This window comes from Elephantulus edwardii, unplaced genomic scaffold, assembly GCF_000299155.1.
Source record: "Elephantulus edwardii isolate Elephantulus edwardi_28Jun2011 unplaced genomic scaffold, EleEdw1.0 scaffold00016, whole genome shotgun sequence".
Classification (NCBI taxonomy): domain Eukaryota; kingdom Metazoa; phylum Chordata; class Mammalia; order Macroscelidea; family Macroscelididae; genus Elephantulus; species Elephantulus edwardii.
This window is the reverse complement of record NW_006399766.1, coordinates 22,735,997-22,760,033: the sequence shown is the minus strand read 5'-3', so window position 1 is coordinate 22,760,033 and position 24,037 is coordinate 22,735,997. Positions and strand designations below refer to the sequence as shown.

General features: G+C 40.4%; 1 protein-coding gene across 1 annotated transcript in view; it reads left to right on the top strand.

Moving 5' to 3' along the window:
- Positions 1-24,037, top strand: part of ATP11C (ATPase, class VI, type 11C) — a 106,476-nt gene that overhangs the window by 8,356 nt on the left and 74,083 nt on the right. Inside the window, 3 exon segments of the mRNA XM_006881898.1 lie at positions 6,962-7,113; positions 18,167-18,256; positions 22,064-22,144. Coding sequence (XP_006881960.1) covers positions 6,962-7,113; positions 18,167-18,256; positions 22,064-22,144 — 323 coding nt within the window.

The window sequence follows — 24,037 nt, the reverse complement described above, 5'->3', positions numbered from 1 at the left end:
ATGCCCCCCACCACACACACACACACTTATTCTTTTCCTTGCCATTGTTAAGTGTTGTACTGCTTGGTGCTGAGATACAACTTTCTTACCTGTGAAATCTCTAAATAGTGAGGAAACTTTTCATACCCCCGGGAACTTCTCAGTGGAGACCATATACTCATTATTTCATTCATACAGGCCCTCTGGAAATAGATTAAAAATATACAAATAGAAAGCAATTTCCCCAGACCTCAAGAGAACAGAATAAATCCCAGTCCCAAACCACAGAGGGTGGGCGTATTGCCTTCTTTTGGAATAGTTATTTAGGTACATTACTACAATAATTCCCTTTGGTGCCTTGGGAGGGGAGGAATTTCAGTGTATCTTAGTGAGCAAGTAAATTTTCTCTCCACCTATTTTACCTGCCTACTAAAAACAAAGCTGCAATTGACTTCCATCCAAAATTGTAGCCCTCATTTCTTATCATGGTCCCTTTGTTAGAAAAGAACTAGCCAAGATTGGAACATACTGTTCTACCCACTACTGATGTTTGAAAACATGCATACCTTTCAAACATAAAAGCTACAAAGACAAGTCACAAGAAACAAGAGTCTTAAAACAGTGCCATAATGAAGGTCAAGCCACCAGAGTGCTTTTGGAAGTCTTGCAGAATGGAGCCAGCCTTCTCCAATGTTTTCTTTGCTACCTCCCTTGGAAGTAAATATACATGAAGCCACAGTATATATGTAGTATACACAAAGGGCTCTTTTTTCCACCTATTTATGGAAGTCTTTCCCAGGATTTCAGGGATTGATACAAGTTGCTTGTTAATCTCAGGGACTTTGTCTTCCAGTTAGCCGCCGTTGTTAGGAGATGTCTGGTGACAGGGCCTATGCCAGCACTCTCATCTTCATCAACTGCCCTTGTGGTTTGGGATTAGGCTTTATTTGCTCTCTGTTCAGCCAGGCTGGCCTTTTGAGTTCCTGGGGAATTTTTTATACTTGTTCTTTTTATTTGCCTGGGTATTTTTATCTATTTCCTGGGGGCCGGTATATAGACTTGCTAGGTTGTCAGTCAGCCTCAACTGTTGTTCCTAGCTTTAGAAGTTATTTCAGTGCCTCGGTGCTTGAAATAAAAAGTGGTGTGTAGGTATCAGTAGTGAAAGTGAACAGGAACTTCTCTGACCTGATGAAGTTTGTCCCTACATGCTTGAGCTCTAGGTTAGGACAGAGCCTGGGAACTGAACTCTTTAGCTGTTACTCTCTATAAATGGAAGAACCCCTGAATCATTAAGATTCCTATTGAAAGTTGGAATAGTTAAATGCTCACAGTAGTTTTGCTCTATCAGCTCTGCTAGCTATCCTGTAAGAAGGTTGTAGTTCATCATAAGAGCCACATTTCTTGGCTCTGAGGCCCCGTGGAGGAGCCCTAGTAGTGCAGTGATTAAAGTGCACTCCAGGTCACCACAGTGTTGGTGACTGGAATCCACCAGTCATTCCCCAAGAGAAAGATGTGGCAATCTGTTTCTGTAAAGATTTGCCACTTTAGAAACCCACTCAGCCCTCTAACGTTGCTAAGACTTGGAATGCACCTGACAGTTGGTTTGGCTTGGGTCAGTCCTTGGGGGTGAGGGCATGATAAGTAAGAGGAAAGAAGATTTGAAATGCTCCGAATTGTCCCTAGTAGAAAACTGTACACTGTGAAGTCGAACATACTTGGTAGTGAAATTAACTCAGAACTGCCAAAGCAGGTAGTTTTTGTCAGAGTTCTCACAGTCATTACTTTTTCCTAAAGCATTGTGCTTGCTGATTTAGGTGGTTGGGTGCAACTAAAGAGCAATTTCCAATAGCAGTTTCTTTTCAACTCAATGTGCTGCCATTGGGTAAAGCTTGATTATAGGCAGTTTTTGTATCTAGGGATGAACTTTGTATCTCAGTTTCTTTTGGTTGTTTGTTTGAGAATGTCTGTTAATGTGCCATAAAGAAGCTTTAAAGGCAAGAAGACAAAAAAACACCCCAGTTTCACTTGCCCTGACAAAGCAAAGACAGCTTAATCGCTTAAGAAGATGCAGTAAAAGCAAAATCTCAACAGTACGATTTTGAGTATCGTTTCAGTTATGACTGTAAATTACACATCAAGATGATTATTCTTGGCTTGTTATAAAGGAATAGGCTTGAAGCCTCAACATTTTGACCTCTGAATACGTTCTAGTGATTTTAGCCATGAAGCTTAATACACTGGAAATGGTCCTTTGCCACCCTCTCCTTCATCACCCTCAACCCTGATAAAGAAATGCTGACATTGGGGAGCATTTAAAGACATGTCGGAAAATGTGATGAAATGCTCTTTCAATTTTGAATTCCTTTGGTACTATTAAAACAGATTGTGCGGGTCAGAAATACTAGTGCCTCACAGGAAAACAGAGCTATGGGACTGGGGTGTGGAGAACAGTTTTTAAATCATTGCCAAGGCTTGAGGGTTTTTTTTTTTATGAGGATATTTTGCTTATTTTTGAGAAGGTGTTTTTATTTGCTACAGAAACATGAATAGTTTGATAACCAAAAAAAACAAAATTGCTTAGATTGACCTCAGTGATTAATTAGCTAATAACCTATGTTACTCTGCATCATGTCAGGGTCTATACTTTTTTTAAAAAAAATTATCATTTGAATAACTGATGAAAGCTATCACATGTAAAAAAGAAGCATTGGAGGAAAATCTTGTGAGCAACTTGAAATGGTCGGAGCTTGTACTACTTGAGAGTTATTTCCATTTTCACCCACTGAAAAGTATGTTATTTTAAGTGGTTTTAATTACTTAAAAAGAAAAAAGTACAGGTTTAAGGAGCCCTGGTGTCCTAATGGTAGGAAGCTACACTGCAATCCTGAAGGCATGTGCAGGTCAAATCCACCACTTGATCTGTGGGAGAGGGATGGGCAGTCTCCTCTCATTCAGTTAACTGCCTCTGAAAACCTACCAGAGGGTCAGCTATGGGTTCGTTCCTGCTTAACAGTACACAGCAGCATAGATTTAGGGATCACATTCTACACCAAAAATAAGTAGGATGTCACCAATTCAGAAAAGTATGTGTGGCAGTAAGGCCTAGCCATGGCTGCAATTGAAAATCATCACTTTGGGTGCCTCCAGATAAGTTAAATATTAAATAAAAATCTCAGGCATTGGTTTTTTCCCTCTCTCATAGTGAGAGCAACGGTGTCTCTCTGGAGACTAAGGTGCGCCTGATACAGGCCATGGTCTTTGCAATCACTTCTTATGCATCAGAGAGCTGGACAATGACTAGGGAGGATAGAAGGAGAATTGACGCCTTTGAGCTGTGGTGCTGGAGGAATAGTTCCGAATGCCTGACAGGAAAATAAACAGATTCATCCTAGAGAGGGTTAAACCAGGCTACTCCGTGGAGGCAAGGATTCTGGGGCTTCATCTGACATACTTTGGACATGTTGTAAGGAAGGACAGGTCCTTGGAGAGGGACATTATGTTATGCTGGGTAGAGTAGAGGGACAGCGCAGGAGGGGAAGACCCTCTAAGAGGTGGATTGATTCAGTGACTGGGGTAATTGGGATGGGTGTGTCAGAGGCAATGCGATTTGCACAGGATAGAGCATGGTTTAGGGCTGTTGTACATAGGGTCGCTATGAGTCGCAAATGACGGCACATAACAACAACAATAACATAATTAGTGCATGGACATAATTAAGAACCATTGATCTGTGTCTACGTGTTAAGTTTCTAACACTTGGAATGGATGAAGTAGATACTTCAGAAACTATGCCAGCCTATATAGTGACAGTTTCTGTCAACTCAACTGCCAACCAAGAGTTCAACGGTTCAAACCCACTAGGTGTTCCATGGCAGAAAGATGTGACAGTTCTTCTGTAAGGATTTTCAGCCTTTGGAAACTCTACGGGAAGGTCTGCTCTGCCCTGGAGTTCTCTTAGGTCTTTAACTTTTCTCAGCCAAGTGTTTATCTAGTCACTTACCTGGAGTCAGTTGAGAAACAGGTCATAATTGCAGCCATCAGCAAAGGCTGATTTTAAGATGAGAGTAAGTAAGAAGGAGCCTTAGTGGAGTAATTCCTACTGTATTGGACTGTTGAAGGGTCAGTGTTTTGAATCCACCAGTGATTCTGTGGAGGAAAGATGGGCAGTCACTTTCCATACAGATTTATAACCTCAGAAACCTGATGGAGGGTTACTAGGGGTCAGAATCCACTTGGCAGCCATGAGATTGGGGGTTTAGAGATAAGTAAGAGTACCGTCTTACTCTGTTGTGTTTTTATTGAGAGAAGCTATATTTTGGTACGAAGTACTTGTTTTATTATGCATTTTTGTTGTTTTCTAATATCCAGTATATATTATGGGGAGGCTCTGGTGGCGGCATCTGTAGAGAGTTGTACTGCTTATCCAGAGGTCACACCTCTCTGGCAATTCGAACTCACCAGGGGCCCCTGCAGGAGACTGTTGGGCACCCTCCTACCGTGAAATTTGTGGTTGTGAGTAGATTCAGACTTTTTGACAATGAATGAGTGAGCAAATGAGCTTATAGTATGGCAGTGTTAAATCAGGAGCACAAAGGGGTAAATTTTATGTTGAAGGAGAAATGAAAATTACTTTTCTCTGTTAAGTCGCATGTTGTAAATAGGGTTTATTGTCCCATACATTATTGAGTTTTATTGTAGTATGAGATGTGTCATAAAAGGAATGGGTGCCAGCATATTTCAATTAAGAAAATGCTGTTCCTAAGGAAATTTGGATGAGGAGCAACTCAGCACAGGATGGACTCTTAATGACTTAAAATTCATTCTGAGGTGCCAGGAATCATGTACTCCCACTCCAGGCTACGCTGTGTGCTATCCAAGTGGTATTTTTTTTTCTTCTTAAATGATTACTATTTAACATTTCTCTGCTTTGGCAAAGGCGCCTACATTATTCAGAATCACAGGAACTAAAAACCACTGTTTTAACACCACATTGGCAGCAAGTGGAAAATTACAGTGAATTTACAGGAGTTTGTTGCAGCCATTTTTATGTGTACCAAACAGAGTTACACAGTTGCAGCCAATTCCACCAGAGATTGTAGGTTCATCAGATTTTAAGGTGAAATGGGCATGAATAGTCATCTGTTTCACCACCCAGTTCTCAGTAGTTCAGCCCACACCTGCCTGAACTGAGAATACTTTGCCTTGCTCTGAAAGTTAAAAAAGAAAATAAAATCTGTAGGGGACAGACTTTCTTTATCATTTATCAGTGACCACTGCCAAGGTCATCCTCACCCCCAACCTGCACAGTAGTTTCAACCCATTATATCCAATTTAATGGAGAGGGAATCCACTTAGGTCTTATGTGAAAGAGATCATAGGTAATGTTTGGGGAAAGTGCCTAGCAAAACATTTACAAATGTTACAGAAACGTAGTGGACTCATACAAATATGATGTGCAAGGAGAGTGCATTATACTTTTGCTTTTCTTCTCTTGTCTATAATGCAAATAGGAGAGTTTAATTCAGAGTTTAATCAATTGGCCGATTTGATTTGATCAATAAGTTGATCGAGGAGGAAAAACCTTTATTGGCAGTGCTGGAAACCACTTGTTTCGTGGACCATATACTTCTTTTGTCCCTTCTCCCTTTCTTTTTGTAGAATGACCGTCAAAACTTGTATAAAAAAAAATAGCTCTTGCTTCTCCATAGTCTCTTTTTGTGTTGTACCATCATCGAGTCAGAACTGAACCTCCAGTTTTCAGAGGCAGTTAATCGCGTGGGAGGAGATCACCCAGCCTTCTCTTGTGGGGCAACTAGTGAATTCAAACTGCGAGCCTTTGGGATTGCAGCACAGCTTCTTGCCAATCGGCCACCAGCGCTCCCATACTCTTACTGTAGCCCACATGAAGTACCAGAGAAAGGTTCCGTTGCAGGTGTAGTATAGAAACATGGTCTTGACAAATTACCGTAATTCACATTGGGTGCATTGTGTGGAAACTACAATGACAGAAAGCCTAGAACAAAAGAGGAAGGGGGAGGCTGACTATACATTTGGCAAGGTGTTTCACCTTTCCTGTAACTTAAGCTTTGCACAATATTGTGAGAAACTTGCATACTCTGAAGTTGGCTCAGGATAGGGCAAGGTTCAGGGTTGTTCTTAGGGTCGCCATGAGTTGTAGTCCACTTGAGGGCACATAGCAACAACAGTAAACATTGTCAAGGCCTGTATACAATGGTCCCAAAGAGAAATCTGTTCCTGAATAAAAACATGTATAGCTACCATTCTTGAAAAAGTTTTCTTTGCTGGTTTCCAAGTTTGCAAAGGACATCAGACAGTCCGTTTTTCAAATGTCTTGTCTTTCAGCAGAGCTAGATTATCCAGCACAGATCCTTAACTTTTTTTTAATGAAGAAACCTTGCCCTTTAAAAAAAAAAAATTAAAGGGGCATTACAGGCACATAGTGTAAAATGAAACCTTGACAGTTTACTCCAAGAAATCGCAGAGGAATCTCTTCCATAAAGCCAAAGAAATGCAAGATTTCTTTTGGGGCAGCCATTCTGGAGTCTGGCTTGTATACTTATTAGGATTTGCATTCTGCTTTGTACTATTTGTTAAGTAGATGAGATTGTTGTCCTCGATAATTGTTATATAATAAATGAAACATTTCTGGCCTTTTTACTAATTTTGCTGCTGTGATAATGATCACTGGGGCTTTTGGAGCTGTGGATGAAAGAAAATGACTGGCACTGAAAAGTAAAGTGACACCACCTCCCATTCTAGGATATTTTATCTAAATAAACATTTTCTGATTGCAATGTTGGTCTTTGAACAATTGGTTCAAGGCACACTAAGTCAGCAACCCCGGACTTGGAGGTAAATTTTGCATTTCCTAAGAAGGTTTTGCCCTCCCTCTCGAGACTATAAGCAGACATGCCTAGACAGGAATTCTGAGCTCTGAAAAAGTGTGTAGAAATGGGATGAGAAACTGACTCTTTTCCTCTTTCTTTTGGTCAGTGTGCTGGAGAAGAGCAGCGAGTTGGTACACGCACAGTGTTTGTTGGCAACCATCCAGTTTCAGAAACAGAAGCTTACATTGCCCAGAGATTTTGTGATAATAGAATAGTCTCATCCAAGGTAAGGTTTTGTTTTCTCTTAAATTCTATGGGGGTTCATATGGTGAGTTAGATAATGCACTTACTTTAATTTATGCTTCTGAGGAAGTGACTGCATTTATTTATATGAACACATTACACTTCTACAGATCACATACCAATTGTTAGAATTATCCCACTGGAAGGCATTATTTTTTTTTTAAATGACTTTGTCACATTAGAGCTATAAGATAATTTACTTGCTTTTTATTGTGATTCATAGTACCTGTTGATTATACATATTACCTTAAACCTTCAAGTGTACTGAAAGTAGGAATTCTTTATTACACAAAGCTTCTGGAATTGTCCTTCAGTAGCTAATCTCAGAAGCAAATAATTTGCTTTTTTTCCGAGGATATTCTATCCTAGAAGGCGATTCGTTTGCATCTGTATTTTCCTATCCATTCCCCACCCAAAACACACACACAATCTTCTCAAGGACTCACCCATTCCTGGGTCCTAAAGGGTGCATGCTTCTTAGTACCCTGTTTGACTTGCTAAGTTAGTTCTACTAATGTGGCTGGGCTGCCATCTGCCTTTACTCCAGTTTGGTGTAGTGTTAAGAAGAGTGAATTGAGAGTCTGAAGACCTGGGTTCAAATCTTGGCCTGTGTAACCTTGCTCAAATTCGTCTCTCAAAGTCTAGATTAAATTGTCAGTGAAATGAAGCAAATATGCCATATAACATACTGTAATTCCCATGAGCTAGTAGCCGTCATTCTGTATATGTTAGTTTTCCATTTGTTCTTTTTTTAAATCTATATGTGGAACAGATCATTTGAGAGGCTGAAGTCTAAGAAGAATATGGCATCAGAATTAGAGGAAGGTTCATCAACAACCTGTTTATGCAGACAACACAACCTTTACCCCCAAACTGAGGAGGACTTGAAGCATTTGCTATAGAAGGTCAAGGGCTACAGTCTTCAATCTGGATTTCATCTCACTAAGAAGAAAACAAAAATTCTCACCACTGGGCCAATTGCTAGCATCACGATAGATGGAGAAGAGATTGAAGTTGTTAATAATTTCATCTTGCTCAGATACACAGTTATCAGTCTTGGCACTAGTAGTCAGGAAATCAAAAGTTGAGATGTTTTGGAAAGACTCCTGTCAGGGACCTCCCAGAGTGCTGAAGAGCAATGATGTCAGTCTAGAGGCTAAGGTGCACCTTATCCAGGCTATAATCTTCTCAAATACTTGCTATACATCTGAGAGCTGAACAGTGACTAAAGAAGACAGAAAAATCGATGTTTTTGAGTTGTGCTGGAGAAGAGTATTGAACATACCCATAGCCTGCCAAGGGAACAAACAGATCTGTCCTGGAGAGGGTAAAAACAAGTTGTTCCTTGGAGGCAAAGATTGTGAAGCTCTGTCTCACGTGCTTTGAGTGTGTTACCAGGACTTTGGGTATGTGACCAGGAGGGACCAGTCAGTCCTTGGAGAAGGACATCATGTTTGGATGGGTGGAGAGCCAGCACAGGAGAAGACGCCCCTGGATGAGATGGATTTGACACAGTGACTGTGGCAGTAGGGGCAGGTGTGACAGAGACAGTGAGATTGGCTCAGGATAGAGCTGGGTTCAGAGCTATGGTTCATAGGGTCGCTGTGAGTCGTAGTTGACTCAGTGGCACTTTACAGCAACAAACTTGATAAGGAGGTCTTCATGACAGTTACTTTTCGAGAATGAGGCTAAGTCCCTCCAATCTGATAGGGAGTCCTTCTTGCATTGTCTTTCTGTACAAAAAGGAGGGAGTTCTGGTGGTTTAGTGATTAGGAGTTGCACCACCAACCCAAAGGCAGGTGGACCAAATCCAACCTCCGCTCTCCTGGGGGCTCATAACAACAACATAATAAATGCACACTTCTCCCCTTTCAGATATTATCAAGGAAATACTAGTCTTCTGTTGCTTTCTTACCTGTTCAAATAGCTTCCCTTTTGTGATTGACTTAATACATTCGGCATGCTTGTCCAAAATTCATCCACGTAGTAATGTGGATCAGGAACTCATTTCTCTCTATTGCTGAGGTATTATTTCAAAATTGGAAGCTAATTTTTTATCCATGTATCCGTTGACTTTTCCGCATTGTTACCATGCGTGGCTAGCACAGATGCTAGCTAGGTCACTGTCATATCTGTAGCATATCACTCGTCACTCCTCCTCCATGCAGTTTGACAGGGCAAAGTCAAAACTTAATCACCTTAATCACAGATACTTAGACCCTGAAACAGAAAATTTATACTCTCTCTTTAAACAAATTTAACATTTGGTTTGGTTTACAAACATTCATTTGGTTTTTTTCTTGGAGCACTGAAGTAGAGATTCTGTGTAGGTAGGAGAATAACATGAAAATATGACCAGAAAGTGAAAGTTCTATTCCCTAATGAGTAGGTCAGGGAGGTCTGATGACCAAGTGCACCGCCAACCCGACCAGCAGCTACTTCACGGGAGAAGGATGAGCATGGGCAACTCCTTACCACCAAGCCACCTTAGAAAAAGGAGTTCTGTGTCCACCGCTCTGTGGGAGCACGATGAGCATTCTCCTCCTGTGTAGTTTGCAGCCTCTGAAAACCTGCTGGAGGGTCCGCTAGGAGTCGGCTCCACAAAACTTGACAGCACGTAACAGCAACACGACCCGCAGAGTGAATAGTTGCTTCGTTGGAAATTTAGACTTATCTATGGTAGGTAGCCTAGTGGTCAGGACCTCCACTGCCAACCTGACAGCACACAGTTCAAATCCACCAGCTGCTCTGCAGGAGAAAGATAGACAACCCCCCAGAGGGTCAGCTATGAGTCAGTTCCAACTTGACAGAACATAACAGCAACAACAGTGGTATCCGTGGGAGCTCGGGCCATCCCAAAGACACTGGGTTCAAATTTACCAGCTGTGTCATGGGAGAACGATGGGGAGTGGCTTCCCGTGCAATTTACTGCTCCTGAAAAGGTACTAGAGGGTCAACTCTCAGTCAGCTCCACTCTATGGTAGATAACATTGTAGTATCCAAGGAAAGAATCAACAGTTGTATTTTACCCCACATCAGGAACTTAAAGAGCTATAAGTCCTGAGGAGTCATTCTTTTCAACTGAACAGCATGATAGATGAACAGCCTGAGCAGAGAGGTGAAGTTAGCGTCCTGGTCACCACACATAATGAGTGATAGGATCACAGCTGCTTTCTAAGATCTCTTCTTGTGTGCCGTCAAGGTGGAACCAATCCACAGCCATCCAGTGGGGCTTCAGAGCCATAAATGGAACAGAAGGACATTGCCCATCTTTCTCTTGAAGAGCAGCTGGATTCAAACCACGTGCCTTTGGGATTACAGTGCAGCTTCTTACCACTAGGCCATCAGAGCTCTAAGATCTAGTGATTCCAAATAAAAAGCCCTTAACACATAATGCATGGCTTTTCTAGGATAATTTTGTTTTCCGTACTGTTTGAAGGAGAAGATGGTAAAGTAATACCCTGTTTTCATTATATTAGTGTTAATACTTTATTGCACATATTTAAAATCATGTTTAAAACTCAGTTACAGTCCATTTTGTTTTAATAAGATTCTTTTCCTACATTGTCTGGCTTCAGTGTCACTGAAGGAACTCTGTGTAGTGTTAGGCCGTTCCAGCCCACCAGCATATCCAAGGGAGAAAGATAGACACTGTCTCCTTCTAGAAAGATCTACAGTCTCAGAAACCTGGTGGACTGTTGCGATGAGTTGGAACCGACTCAGCAGCAATGGGGTTAGGGTCAGTTTGCTGTTTGTTGTTTTTGGGGTTTTTTTGGTTTTTTTAAAAATACACTTATTTTTCATTTCAATGACCATCTACAGAGATTTTGGAATTCCATTCATTCATTGTTGCACCCTTCTCCCCGCCCCCCCACCCCCGTTCGCTCCTCTCCTTCAAAAGCAAAAGAAAAACTCCCTCATTGGTACCCAGTCTCCCCCACACATCCCCCAACCCCAAATATAATCCACTCTGCAATCCTCATTCCTTACTCTTACGATAAACATAATGCCCTAAAATATAAAATATTCTCTCCCCCAAAGACTTCAATACCATAAACATATTTCATCCAGTTTTCCTCAGTCTTACCCCCATCCCGATGTCAGCCTCATTCTACAACAGTGGCACCATATATAGCATTTGTCCCTTTGTGACTGAGATCCCTCACTCAGCATAATGTCCTCCGGGGTCACCCATTTTGAATAATATTGCATGAGTTCCTTGTTTTTCAATGCAGCATAATATTCCATTGTGCGAATATACCACAGCTTCTCTACCCATGTTTGTTGTTGTTTTAATTCTGTTTTACCCACTAGCAGGCAAAGTTGTATAATTACTTATTTAAATATTTGGGTGCTTATAGGGCAAATAAAGATCCCTTTTCTAAGCCAATTTACTAACAGAAACTAGGATAATTTACAGACTACCTACAGTAAGTTGTTGTTGTTGTTATGTGCCATCAAGTCATCTGCAACTCTTAGCGACCCTATACACTCTGTCCTATCCTGAGCCAGTCTCACTGTCGCTGACACAGCTACACTCATTATTACCCCAGTCACTATGTTGATCCATCTCATCGAGTGTTTACCTCTTCTGCACTGTCCTTCTACCCTTCCAAGCATGATGTCCTGGCAACTTCAAAATCCATGTCTTCAGAGAGCAGGTTGGTTTCACCCTCTCCGGAACAGACCTGTTTGTTCTCCTAGTAGTCCATCGTATGTTCAGTACTCTTCTCCAGCACCACAGCTTAAAGACATCAATTCTTCTTCTGTCATCCTTATCCATTGTCCAGCTCTCTGATACATAATGAGTAATTGCAAAGACCATGGCCTGGAACAGGTGCATCTTTGTCTCTAGACTGACATCTTTGCATTTCAGCACTCTGGAGACTCCTAATCCAGTTCATATTTTGATATCCTGACTGCTTGTGCCAAGAGTGTTGATTGTGGAGCCAAGCAAGCTAAAGCTGTTAACAACCTCAATCTCTTCTCCATCTATCACGGTGCTGCCAATTAGACCACTGGTGAAAATATTTGTTTTCTTCATATTGAGATGCAATCCATACTGAAGAGTACAGTCCTCGACTTTCTGCAAAAGATGCTTTGGGTCCTGCCCAGGTTTCAGTGAGCAAGGTTGTATCATCTCCATAATGCAAGTTGTTGATGAGTCCTCCTCCAGTCCTGATGCTACACTCCTCCTTATAAAGTCCAGCCTCCCAAATGATCTGTTCTGCATAGAGATTGAAAGGCTGTGAAGACAGGGGATATCCCTGATATATTCCTTTCCTGATTTTGAACCATGCAGCATTTCCTTGCTCTGTTCTGACGACTGGCTCGTAGTCCAGGTATAGGTTTCGCATGAGCATCATCAAGTGTTCTGGCATTCCCATTCTTCTCAAGGTTAGCCGTAGTTTGTTTTAGTCAATGAAACACATGTAGAAATTCTTTTGGTACTCTTTGCTTCCAGCCACGATCCATCTGACATTGGCAGTGAGGTCCCTAGTGCCACAGCCTCTTCTAAACCCAGACTATACTTTTGGTAGTTCCCTGTTGATGTACTGTTCTAATAGTTTTTACATAATCTTCAGCAAGATTTTACTTCACATAATAGATTAGAAACCAGGATATTGAGAGACTATTATCTATTTTTTCCTGTGTGCTTATTATGTGTTTATAGTTTTCGTTAATTCCTGATTAATGATCTTCCTTTTCATAAGGAACTGAAAAATAATTTTGTTTAGTAAGTTTTTAAAAAAGGATGCTATCTTAATAGAATGAATATTTACACAAGAGCATGGTATAGTATAGTGATGAAGAGCTTCCCCTTTGGAGACACATGACCTGAGTTTGAAGTTAGTTCGTTTTATCTCTCTGTTGCAGTGATTCCTAAAGTGCAGATATTAATAGTGTTTACCTCAGAAAACACTCCACAGAAAGCATGTAACACTGTGCTTTGCATGTACCAACAACTCATTGAATGGTAGTTGGTAATGTTATTTATATTTCTGTGACTGGTGCAAATTACGCTACTAAGATTTCTTTGGTCTCACATTTTTTTTAATTTGCAGGTGGCCCTTATGAAAGGAGGCCTTTGGGTCCACTCAGAGGAGACTAATGATTTCATAATTTGGCTTTTTCTTCTTTAAATTGTCTTTTGGTTATTTGCGTTAATACCAGAAGTACGTAATTGAGGAAATGTAACCTTTATAGACTATGTTAGCTACCTTCCAGAAACTTGTGGCAAGTGTTGGTTTCCTTTCTCCACCCTTCATGAAATAACTTTATTAATTAGGTGCTTTTTTGGTTTACAAATACCATCAGAAATGTTATTGTACTACTGGGAATAAATCCTGTAAATTCAAGAAGCGCTGAAGATAAACACTTTGACCTACTTTGAATTTTATTTATTTTTAAAATGAGTATTCTTTTTTTTTCTCTATTGAGAATACAAGCATTTTCTTTAGGAAAAAATGTGATCTGCAAGTGTGCTGCTTTAATGTATTCTGAAAAGGTCCTTTGGGAATCACCAGAATTTTGTAGCTGATAAAAAAAACTATGGAAATTCCTTTCCTTAGGAAAAGCATTATGATTGTTTTCATCTCCTCTGTGCCCTCCTCTCTTTTTGTGGCAGTTCATGTATTTCAGTGGGATAAGGATCAGTGGGACTCCAGCTAATTCTTCGAAGGTTAGACCCAAGTGAAGCTTAGAACACATGTGAGAAAAGTACCTTGGGTTAAAGTGCCAAGCATCAAATTCTACTAGTGTTTCTCTTCATTTTCAAAGTTAGATTTGAGAGACTTAGGAGTGAAGTCAATGACTAAATAGTTCAGCAGAGAAAAACTAGGAATAACTAGAGAAGCTCTAATTTATGGCATTAATAGACTTCCAAGTATAATGAAAAAACCTACAGCCAGGAGAGGATAAAACAGATGAATGGGACTTTCTCAAAACCAAATCCTTATGTCCATCAAAATCTTCTCCAGTAATATATAAAGGAAGCCTGAGAGACTGAGAAAAAATATTTGGCAATGACATATTTCATAAGGGACTCCTGTATAAAATGAATACTCCTCCTGTATAAAATGAATACTCCAGCACCTCAACAAGAAAAAGGCAAACAACCCACTTGCAAAATGGGCATAAGATGTGAACAGACATTTTACCAAAAAAGAATGTCCAACAAACACGTGAAGAAATGTTCAAAATCTCTAGTTATTAGAGAGGTGCAAGTCAAAACAATGAGATATCATCTCAGCCCAGCAATAATAATAATAATAAAGTTCAACAGAACAACAAATGCTGGCAAGGATGTGGAGAAATTGAATCTCTCATACACTGCTGGTGGGAATATAAAATGGTACACTACTATAGAAGGCTTCTTCAAAACGTTGGAAATAGTCATAACTTTTGAGCCAGCTATTTTACTGTTAGGAATATACCCTAAATAATTAAAAAAAACACACACCTTATTCAGCATTATTCACATTTGCAAAGAGATAGAAACAGCCTCAGTGCCCATCAACAAACGAATTACTAGAAAAATTGTGATATATTTACACACTGGAATATTATGCAGCATTGAAAAGCAATGAACTTATAAAACACTGCGTAAGTTGTGAGCAAAACAATATAAAATATTTTTTAAAAAATCTGCACAAGATGGAGGAGTTTGGAAGACATGCTGAATGAAATATCCCACTCGCAAAAGGACAGGTATCACATAAGATCATTGTTATAAAAATAGGATTAATATCTAGCTACCTGGGGGGAAGATAATAAACATTGCACTGGAGAAGGACTTTCTGAAAGGAGTGGATAAGATTAGGCATTGTATGCACGGCAATTAACAATTTGGAACGAGGCAGTGAATTGGGGTTAGGGGAGGGAGGAAAATAGTGTATCAAGGAATGAATGAAAACCTAGTCTTTTTGTAAAATTTCACTAAAATCATAGTGTAGTGATGTTTTTAGAAGTGCAAAAAGATAAACTGCTTTCTGTCTTGGAAAAGAGAAGGTTCAATTTTTCTACGGAATATGTTAGAATTCATTTTTCCGGACTTATCTAATTCTCTTTGAAGGTACATTGTTTTTTAAGTTATTAAATCCTTGAAGTCCTGATTCACTTGTGTTCTGGTAATTCCTTTTGTGCTTCTACCTGAGTCTGGTGGAAAGAGTGACTTTTCCCCCCAAATTCATCTGCTTGCCATTGGTAATGAGATGAGATTCTATTATTTTCATAGTTGGATTTCATGCCTACATGAGAGTTGATAAAAAAAATGGATACAGTAATTTAGTAAAGTGAACAGTTTTGGGTGGCTTATTTACAGCTAAGTGTTATAGTTATTTTGTTCAGCTGAGTCTGTGATGTATTCTCAGGATGTCCTAGGTTCCTATGGGATCAGGAGACCATTAGAGAAAGGGGGCCAGTCACTACTCATGATTCTTCTTTGACTGTGAAGTCCTTCAGATCGGAACCTGTCAAGGGATAGAATTGTTACCTAGTGTGTGTCTCTCTTCCCTGCTCTCATAGGAGAGGGCTAAAAACTCAGTGTCTCAGAGGAAATAAGCCGGGAAGGCAAAAACAGTTGCACCAAAATGATAGTACCTCTGACAGGAGCCAGAAATGGGGTTACATCAGGAAGAAGCCCCATCCTCAGGAATGCAGGGGAGCTAAACTCCCACCAATCCCATAGGTCCCTAGACTGGCTAGGCGATGACCAATCCCAGGAGATGGGGAGCCAATGAAAGCAGTGCCCACCTGAGGGTCTGTCTTTTTCTACTGACAAAGTGCCAAAGGTTTGACACCACCTATCAGGATGTTTCTCCCCGTTTTCCTTCCTTTCATCTTTAACCCTTTTGCATGGCCTCTTTTTCTCTTTCACTCGCCATGTCTCTGTTAAATTACTGTAATAAAACTTTTTTACTGGTTTTGGTAATGTGTGTCTGTGTGTGTGTGTGTTCACTTATTTACAGTCGCCTTGGCTCACCTCCTTTCAGGAAATAATAGTAAGTGGCAAAGAGATAAAGAAAAATCTAATTTTAGCACATTCCAGAACCAACATACACAAGATGCTCCCTAGCACACCTTTTATTACTGACAGCAAGAAACAGACAGCACACAACAGGAAAAGTGTCATGACTGGTGCAAAAACTGTTCAGGCGGAGATGGGAACCTCCCTGTGTCCTGTCGTGTATCTGTGACACGGTCCCTGACATCTTAATAAACAGCTCGTGACTCGAGGAAAGAAAGAAGAGGAGCATACATGCAGTTGTTTACCAGTCAGCGGAAACCAACCCATAGCTGACGCTCCAGCTGGTTTTCAGAGGCGATGACTTGCATAAGAAGAGATTCCCCAAGTTTGTCCCACAGAGTGGCTGGTGAATTTGAACCAGGTGCCGTTGCATTGATAGTACAGCTCCATACTACTGAGTCCCCAGAGCTCCCTGTATAAGCACTTGTTGTTGGGCTGTCGGATTGAGTGTGACTCAGCAACCCTGTGAACAGCCAACCTGAACAATCCTCATAATCTGACGCTAGAGCCTCTTGCTGAGGTCACCGTGTCAGTCCGTCTTGTTGGGGGTCTTCCTCTCCTTCACTAGTTCCCTATAAAATGATAACCTGCATTTCTCAAGGAAGTAACACACTGGGCCTGTTAAAAGAGTAGTAAATGTACTCTAGGGCTTAGAAACAAGGACAAAAAGTGTTTCTTTTTGATATGGTAGCACCCCCCCCCCCAGTTCCCAGTGTTTATTTGTGTAATTAAAAACTTGAAAGCAGAAGGTCAGCATACCAGATTCCTAGTCTGTTGTTAGCTTTTAGCTTTGATAGAAATTTGTAGAAAATTGATCTGAAGTAACTGGAGCAGTTAGGTGTTGACCTGGACTATGTCCTCTTTAAAGTGACTCCATATGCCCTTTGGCTGGTTGTTTACAATCTGCCTTTGAGGATCTGATGAAAACTATGTACTGTCCTCTCCTGCTGATACACATTTATTTATAGTTAATTCCACACTTAATGTTGAATGGTCTTCCCTGAGGCACTTCTTGAGTCTCAGGGGGTGAACCTTCTGGGTTTGTTGTTGGTTATAGATGAAGGGTCAGCAAAAGAGAGGAAGACCATCAACAAAATGAATTGACACAGTAGATAACAATTATACAATGAGCTGAAGTGTGTCCGAGATGTTGGAGCTGGCAGAGGCTGGGACAGGGTTCAGGTCTGTTGTTTATAGGGTTCTTAGGAGTCATACTTGACTCAACAGCACCTAACAACAATTTAGAAACATTGTACTATGGAGACCTGAAGATGTCATTTCTGAAAATGTTTTTATGGAGTTAGTTCTGACTCAGTGACAATGAAAGATGTCTAGATAATAGCATAATTAAAATTATATGTGTATGTGTGTGTGTGATAGGGGTTTTAACAAGGTTTTCTTGGGTAGCCAAGATGTCGTTCCCAAAGTACAAGCCATTGTGCCTGGCCACCTAACCTGCTACCCTCGACCCAGCAGAATATAATGTATCTCCAGAGACCTGGTGGGCACAAAATGAGCGACTGGCCGTAAGATCCTGGCTTAAATGGGAATATCTGCTTCAGCCCAACAACCCTAACCGCCAGTCAATCATAGAAGATCCTGTCCAGCCTCGTTGGACATAATACAAGTTCAGTGAATGCTTATCCCAGTTCCAGGCCCCTCCCAAGCTCTCACTCATAGGAGCGGTGTTTGGCATTGGGCCACTCTTCTTCTGGTATTGTGTTTTCAAAACCAACAGAGATAGGAAAAAAAAACTTATCCAGGAAGGAAAATTGGATCAAACATCTAACATCTCATATTAAGTTTGACAGTGGTGACTATATGTATTATTGCCTAACTAAATATAAAATAAATATTTTTTAAAAAACACAAGGGTTTTTTTAAAGTGTCGAATATAGGAAGTGCCACTTGAATTGGAATCTTAGATAAGAATGACCATCAATCATTATTATTAAGATTTTTAAACTTTCTTTTCTGATAATATACTTCCTTCTCTTCCCCATTACAGTATACACTTTGGAATTTCCTCCCAAAGAATCTGTTTGAGCAGTTTAGAAGAATTGCAAATTTTTATTTTCTCATCATTTTCCTTGTACAGGTAAGCACTTCCTTGACTCACCCTTTGGACACTTGGTTACTTTAAACAACTTTTCAATCCCTTCCTGACCTTACAGTCCTGTTTGATGAAGAGATTATATTGTTGAGTTGACTCTGGCTCAACAGAAGAAAACATGGTTCAGTCCTGCCCCAGCCTAACCATCACTGCCAGACAGGCGCCCGTTGGTGTACCCTCTGCACAGAAAAGCTGCATTGTTTTCTACAAAGAAAGTTGTTTCTCAATTCAAACCAATTTGTTGAGAACATTTTTATGATACCCACAATGTGACCACACTCCTTCCACTTCCTTCCTGTGTGTCTCATTTCCATTGATGTGTCATTCCTACCCCTTCCAGCACTCTGGGCTTTATCCTTGGGCAAATGCTGCCCTTTGGACCTTACCTGGTTGATTATTCTAGGCAGTAAGTGCCCTCCTATCTAAGGATTATTCTGACTATCCTTTATCTAGGGCAAATGACAGTCTATGATATGTAATCACTATTCCTGCCTACACCCCAATTCAAGGACATCAGTTCTTTGGTCTTCCATATTCATTGTCCAACTTTCATGCATGTATATATATATGAAGTGCTTGAAATGGTAGCAAGCATATTTTAAGGGCTGTGATGTTTTTTTTAAAAAAAGTATTTTCCAACTCTTTGCTATTGTGAACAAAGCTAACAAACAAATGGATAGAGAAGCTGTGGTATATTCACACCATGGAACACTATGCTGCATTGAAAAACAAGGAACGCATGAAATATTATTCAAAATGGGTGACCCTGGAGGACATTATGCTGAGTGAAATATCTCAGTCACAAAAGGACAAATACTACATAGTGTCACTGTTGTAAAACGGGGCTGACATCATGGTTGGGGTAAGACTGAGAAAAACTGGATAAATTTTGTATACTGCATTGAAACAGATGAGGGAGAGGACTGTTTGAAAGCGCTATATGATTGAGTATTATGGTTATGACAAGAGTCCAGAATGAAGGCTGCATAGTGGAGTGTATTGGCGGGGGAGAGGATTCTATACCAATGAAATAATTTTTCTTTTACTTTTCAAAGAGAAGTACTACTTGGGGGGAGGGGTGGGCAGGGAGAAAAGTGCAACAATGAATGAATGGAAATCCAAAATCTCTGTAAGCGTTCATTAAAAAAAATAAAGTTAAAAAAGAAACTTTTTTTAAGTATTATTTTCACCACAAAGCCTTTCCCCCCCTCTCAGTTATTACTTTCTTTAAAGCTTTTGTGGATTTCTCATCTCAGTTCACTCGAAAGGGACCTATATTTTGTTCCATTAAAGGCAATAGCAGTATCGTTACTGAAAATAGTTCAGACTGGTAGTTTTATGTTGTTGGTCTGATTGAAAATGTGTTGCAGATCTTCTTGGATTACCACTTTGCTCTTTCTTGTGAATTTACACACATGAAGGTTCAGAGACCGAGATAAATCCGTTTCCTTCTGTTCCTTTTGATGTTTTACATATTTTCAATTGTGTGTCCTCTCTTTAAGTCTCTTTAAGTTTAAGCCGTTGAACTCTCACACCAAAATTACCCCCTGAAATTTTTACTACATTTAAGGTACTCTCCCCTCTATTTTCTTTTTTAAAACAAAGCAGAAAAAAAGCCTCCCAAATGAAGCTGCTCAAATGCCTTGTTGTTGTTAAGTGTTTCTGTTGATCCCCCTTGAGGTTTTGAGTGAATGGTACTGAAATTGAATTTAGCCTGTTACTTGGAAACAATCTGGCTATGAAATGGGAGGGAGCCAGTTTCAGTCTTGAGTGATGGAACATTTCAAGAGGAGCCTTGGTCGGATATGTTCTAGGACAGTGGAGCATCCGTTGTGAAGCAGATGCGGCTCATGGGAGTCATTCTTTCCACTTGGCAAGTGGTACACTTCTGTTAATTCAGCAGATGTCGAAGCAGCACCCGCTGCATGCCATGTGGTAATGTGGGGGGCGGGGGGAATGGTAGGAGGGACTGAGAGGCTATAGCCATGGCTTTTATCCCCTTAAAGAATTTGTTCTGTAGCTGAAAGGACAGTCAAGTAGCCACGTAATTTAATGTAGTGAATGTAATACAGATGGCAGGAGTAAAATGCTACCAGAATTCAGTGGAGATTCCGATTCTCTCTACTCAAGAGGAGTCTGATTCGGCTTCAAAGAAGAGGGGAGCCTCGACAGACCCAAAGGGGTAACCCACTGACTAATGCCTGGCTGGTATCTCCTGCATAGGGAGAAGATTGCAGAAAGGCGCAGAGTAATTTAAACGCTTGACGTGTGCACTATGTCTGTTGCTCAGAGTGTGTGTGGCAGGGCCAGGCTTGGTGAGGGTTGGGAATGAGAGAGAGTTAATGAGTTTGAGGGCAATTTGAACTTATGCCCTTCCAACTGTCTAGTCTAGTTCTCTTAAAGTATTTTCCTTTCCAAAGCCTGATGATAACATCTGCTTGGAAGTCATCACCTCTGCATGGATCCCCTCACCTGTCCTATCACGTTTGTGTCTTAAGTGTTGCCACCTAAAATAACTTCTCACTTAATCTGCTGCTACCATCCTCTTCTAGGCCTCAAAATGAATCCCCTGCTTCCACTCTTTTGTTCCCTTCCAATTTTTCATTTTAAACATTTTTTATTAAATTTGGGAGACATTTTGCAAAGTAAATTGGTTTTCCAGTCAACAGTTTAAACACCTTTGATTTTGAAATTGATGATAGCCCCTCACTATGTACTCTTTCCGCTTCCTTCCTGTGATTTGTTTTCATTCATCCTCCCTTCTGACTTCTTCCTGCCTTCTGAGCTTTGTTGTTGTTGTGTACCATAGATTCATAATTGACCAATAGCAAATTCTCTGGCAGGTTTTCAGGGGCAGTAATTGCATGGGAGGACATTGCCCATCCTGCTCCTGCAGAGTGGCTGGTGGCCTCGAACCCTGTGCCCTTGGGATTACAGTGCAGGTTCTTGCTACCAGACCCCAGAGATTCCTCTTCTGAGCTTTACCCTTGAGCAAAGCTGCCTTTTAGATCTTGTGTTGATCACTTTATATGCCTGTCTATTGTCTGGCTGAAAATTAATCAGAAGGGAGGGAGTTCGTTTCAGTTTAAGCTTGGAGAGGAAGAGAATCTGTTCAAAATGCTGTTCTGTCCATGCATAAAGTCTTTAATGGCTTCCCTTTGTTTGTGGGATAAAGAATAAACTGCATACTCTGGTCTCAAGAGCCCTTTATGATCTGGCCCCTTCCTCCCTTGATGGTTTCATCAGGTACCACTGTTGTCCTTCATTTCTTTACCTGTGCCTTGCTCCCTTCTGCCATTCATTGTTGCATTCATTGTTGACCAGGCATCAAAAGTTCCCCTTCAACTAGCTAATTCTTACCGTTCTCACATCTCAACATATGTATGTATAATTCTGATGATTTATTTTAATGTTTGACTTTCCCTTTAAGCTGCTTGTTACATGAGGACAGGGACTTACCTCCATCTTATTAGAGCTACACTCTCAGAGTGGCTAATAATAGCACAAGACTGGACAGAGATATGCTCAACAAATAGGTGCTGAACAAATAGATTTAGTTCAGTAATAGGGTTAGTTTAAGCTGAGATAAAGAGTAAACATCAATGCAGGATTGCTTCGTAACCTACTCTGTGAGTTGCTTTTGCTTTGATGAAAATTAGCTCAATGTGTTTTGCTTGCTTTTCTGTCTAGATATTTGAAACGTGTTGCTTTTCTGTCTAGATATTTGAAACGTGTGATTGTTACAAATGTGTTAATGGCTTGTTTAATTTTACTGTCAATTTCTTCGCCTAGGTCACAGTAGACACACCAACCAGCCCAGTTACCAGTGGACTTCCACTGTTCTTTGTTATAACTGTTACAGCCATCAAGCAGGTAAATGTATTCTTTACAGTTACGCCTAAACTCTGGTCCAATCTCCTTTGAATTTTATTGTCCAGTGTTTTTCATATTTATGTAGAACAGTGAGTATCCTTGATAGATTTCATTTCTATTTGATTACCATTGAAAATGGACTAAGTATACTTGGGTTTTTATCCTTAATTTCTTTATTCTTTTCCTCCTCAGTATCTGTGTACAGGGATGAGAGCATAAATTAGAAAGTACAACCAACTTAGTTGGGCATTGGGAGGTGAACTTTTACTGGGTGTTAATTGTTTTAGTCTGGTGGGCTTTTATTGTTGCCTCTAGCAGAGAACTCATGAACACAAATACTGTAATTTTACTATCTTTTCTTATGCTGCTAACGGACCTGGGGTAGTAGGTGGGGTCTTGTGTTTCTTCTTATTAGAACTACTCATAATTGTGATGTGCCTTTGAAGCACTTTCAACATCTTACACAGTAATCTCTTTGAAGAATTTAAGAAGAAAATGATAATGACAAAAACAAACTGAGAGTGTAGGGATGGATTAGTAATCTTGATCAAGTATTTTTTATTTTTATTTTATTATTTGTGTGTGTGTGTGTGTGTGTGTGTGTGTGCGTGTACCGTCAAATCAGATCTGACTGGTACAGGAGGAGATTGCCCCTCCTTCCCCGGCAGAGCATCTGGTGGGTTCGAACCGTGCACCTCTGGGATTGTAGTTGCAGCTTCTTGCCACTAGGCCACCAGAGCTCCCCTCTTGATCAAGTATTGAGATGGTCCACAGAATCTGCGGACTTACAAACATACTTGTAAAAAGTTAGTCAGTGAAGCTTAAAAAATTAAAAGTTCTGTAAACAGTTTGGGGAGCAAGGCCACCCTTGCCTTCAGGTTATCTGGTCTAGTATCTCGCCTACCAGGAACTGCAAGAATATTTTATCAACTGTTTGGCTGCTAAATAAAGACCTTTGGAATGTTCTTTCCCTTAAGCTTTTAGGATTATTTTCATTAGCATCATAGAATTCCTGAGTCCAAGAATAGCGCGCGTAGAGTTTTCAGAGCTTTTCCTGATCAGTTTTACTCTCATTACCATTTCGTATCAGTTCCTTTCTAACAACTCAGAAAATACCCTATGCAGCAATGCCTAGCGTTGTCATTGGGAGGGACTGTGAGAAATGAATATGGAATTGTTGAAGAGGGGAGAGAAAAGAAGGCTAGCGATCAAAGGATTTTTCCGAGAACTGTAGTTGAAAAGAGACAGAAGGTACAGGCATTGCTGCAGAGGAAAAAGCAAGAGATTAAAAAGGGAGGAAAGAGGCCATGCTCCAGCGAAGCCATGACCTTCATCGTTCCTTTCGGTTTCAGTCTGTTCCATATAAAAAAGCACAAACAAAAACGAACCAATGCACGTTTGCCTGTTTAATTTTCAGAGAGGAAGTCTGATTTTTCTCTTTTCATCACCAACTCAGTGAAGTTTAGCTGCTCATCAGAAATAAAAACTTACCATAAATTACCTTCCAAAGCAGTCCCAACTTGCCTTTTTCTCTTCTTTGTGGTTGGGGAAGGATTGTGGTGTTTCCTCAGAGCCCATCACTTCAATATCTACCACAGAAGAATGTATTTAAGTGGCTACGTCTAGAAGAAAATAAACCCTAAAATGGTAATCCTTCACAATTGCAGGGTCATAAAGCTGTAGAGGAGTGTTGTCATTACTTACCTGAAGAATGAAGGAAGCTTTTCATACTGCAATTTATCTAAGGGATCATTTGAAAAGATGTCTCTATTTTTGTTATTGCAATGTGCAGCTTTGTCTCATTAGCATTCTGAGTTGAAATGAGTAGTTTTTAAGTATAAATATCTGCTGGTGATTCATTGTGGGGGTGTAGAGCTATTTATTAATGATGTC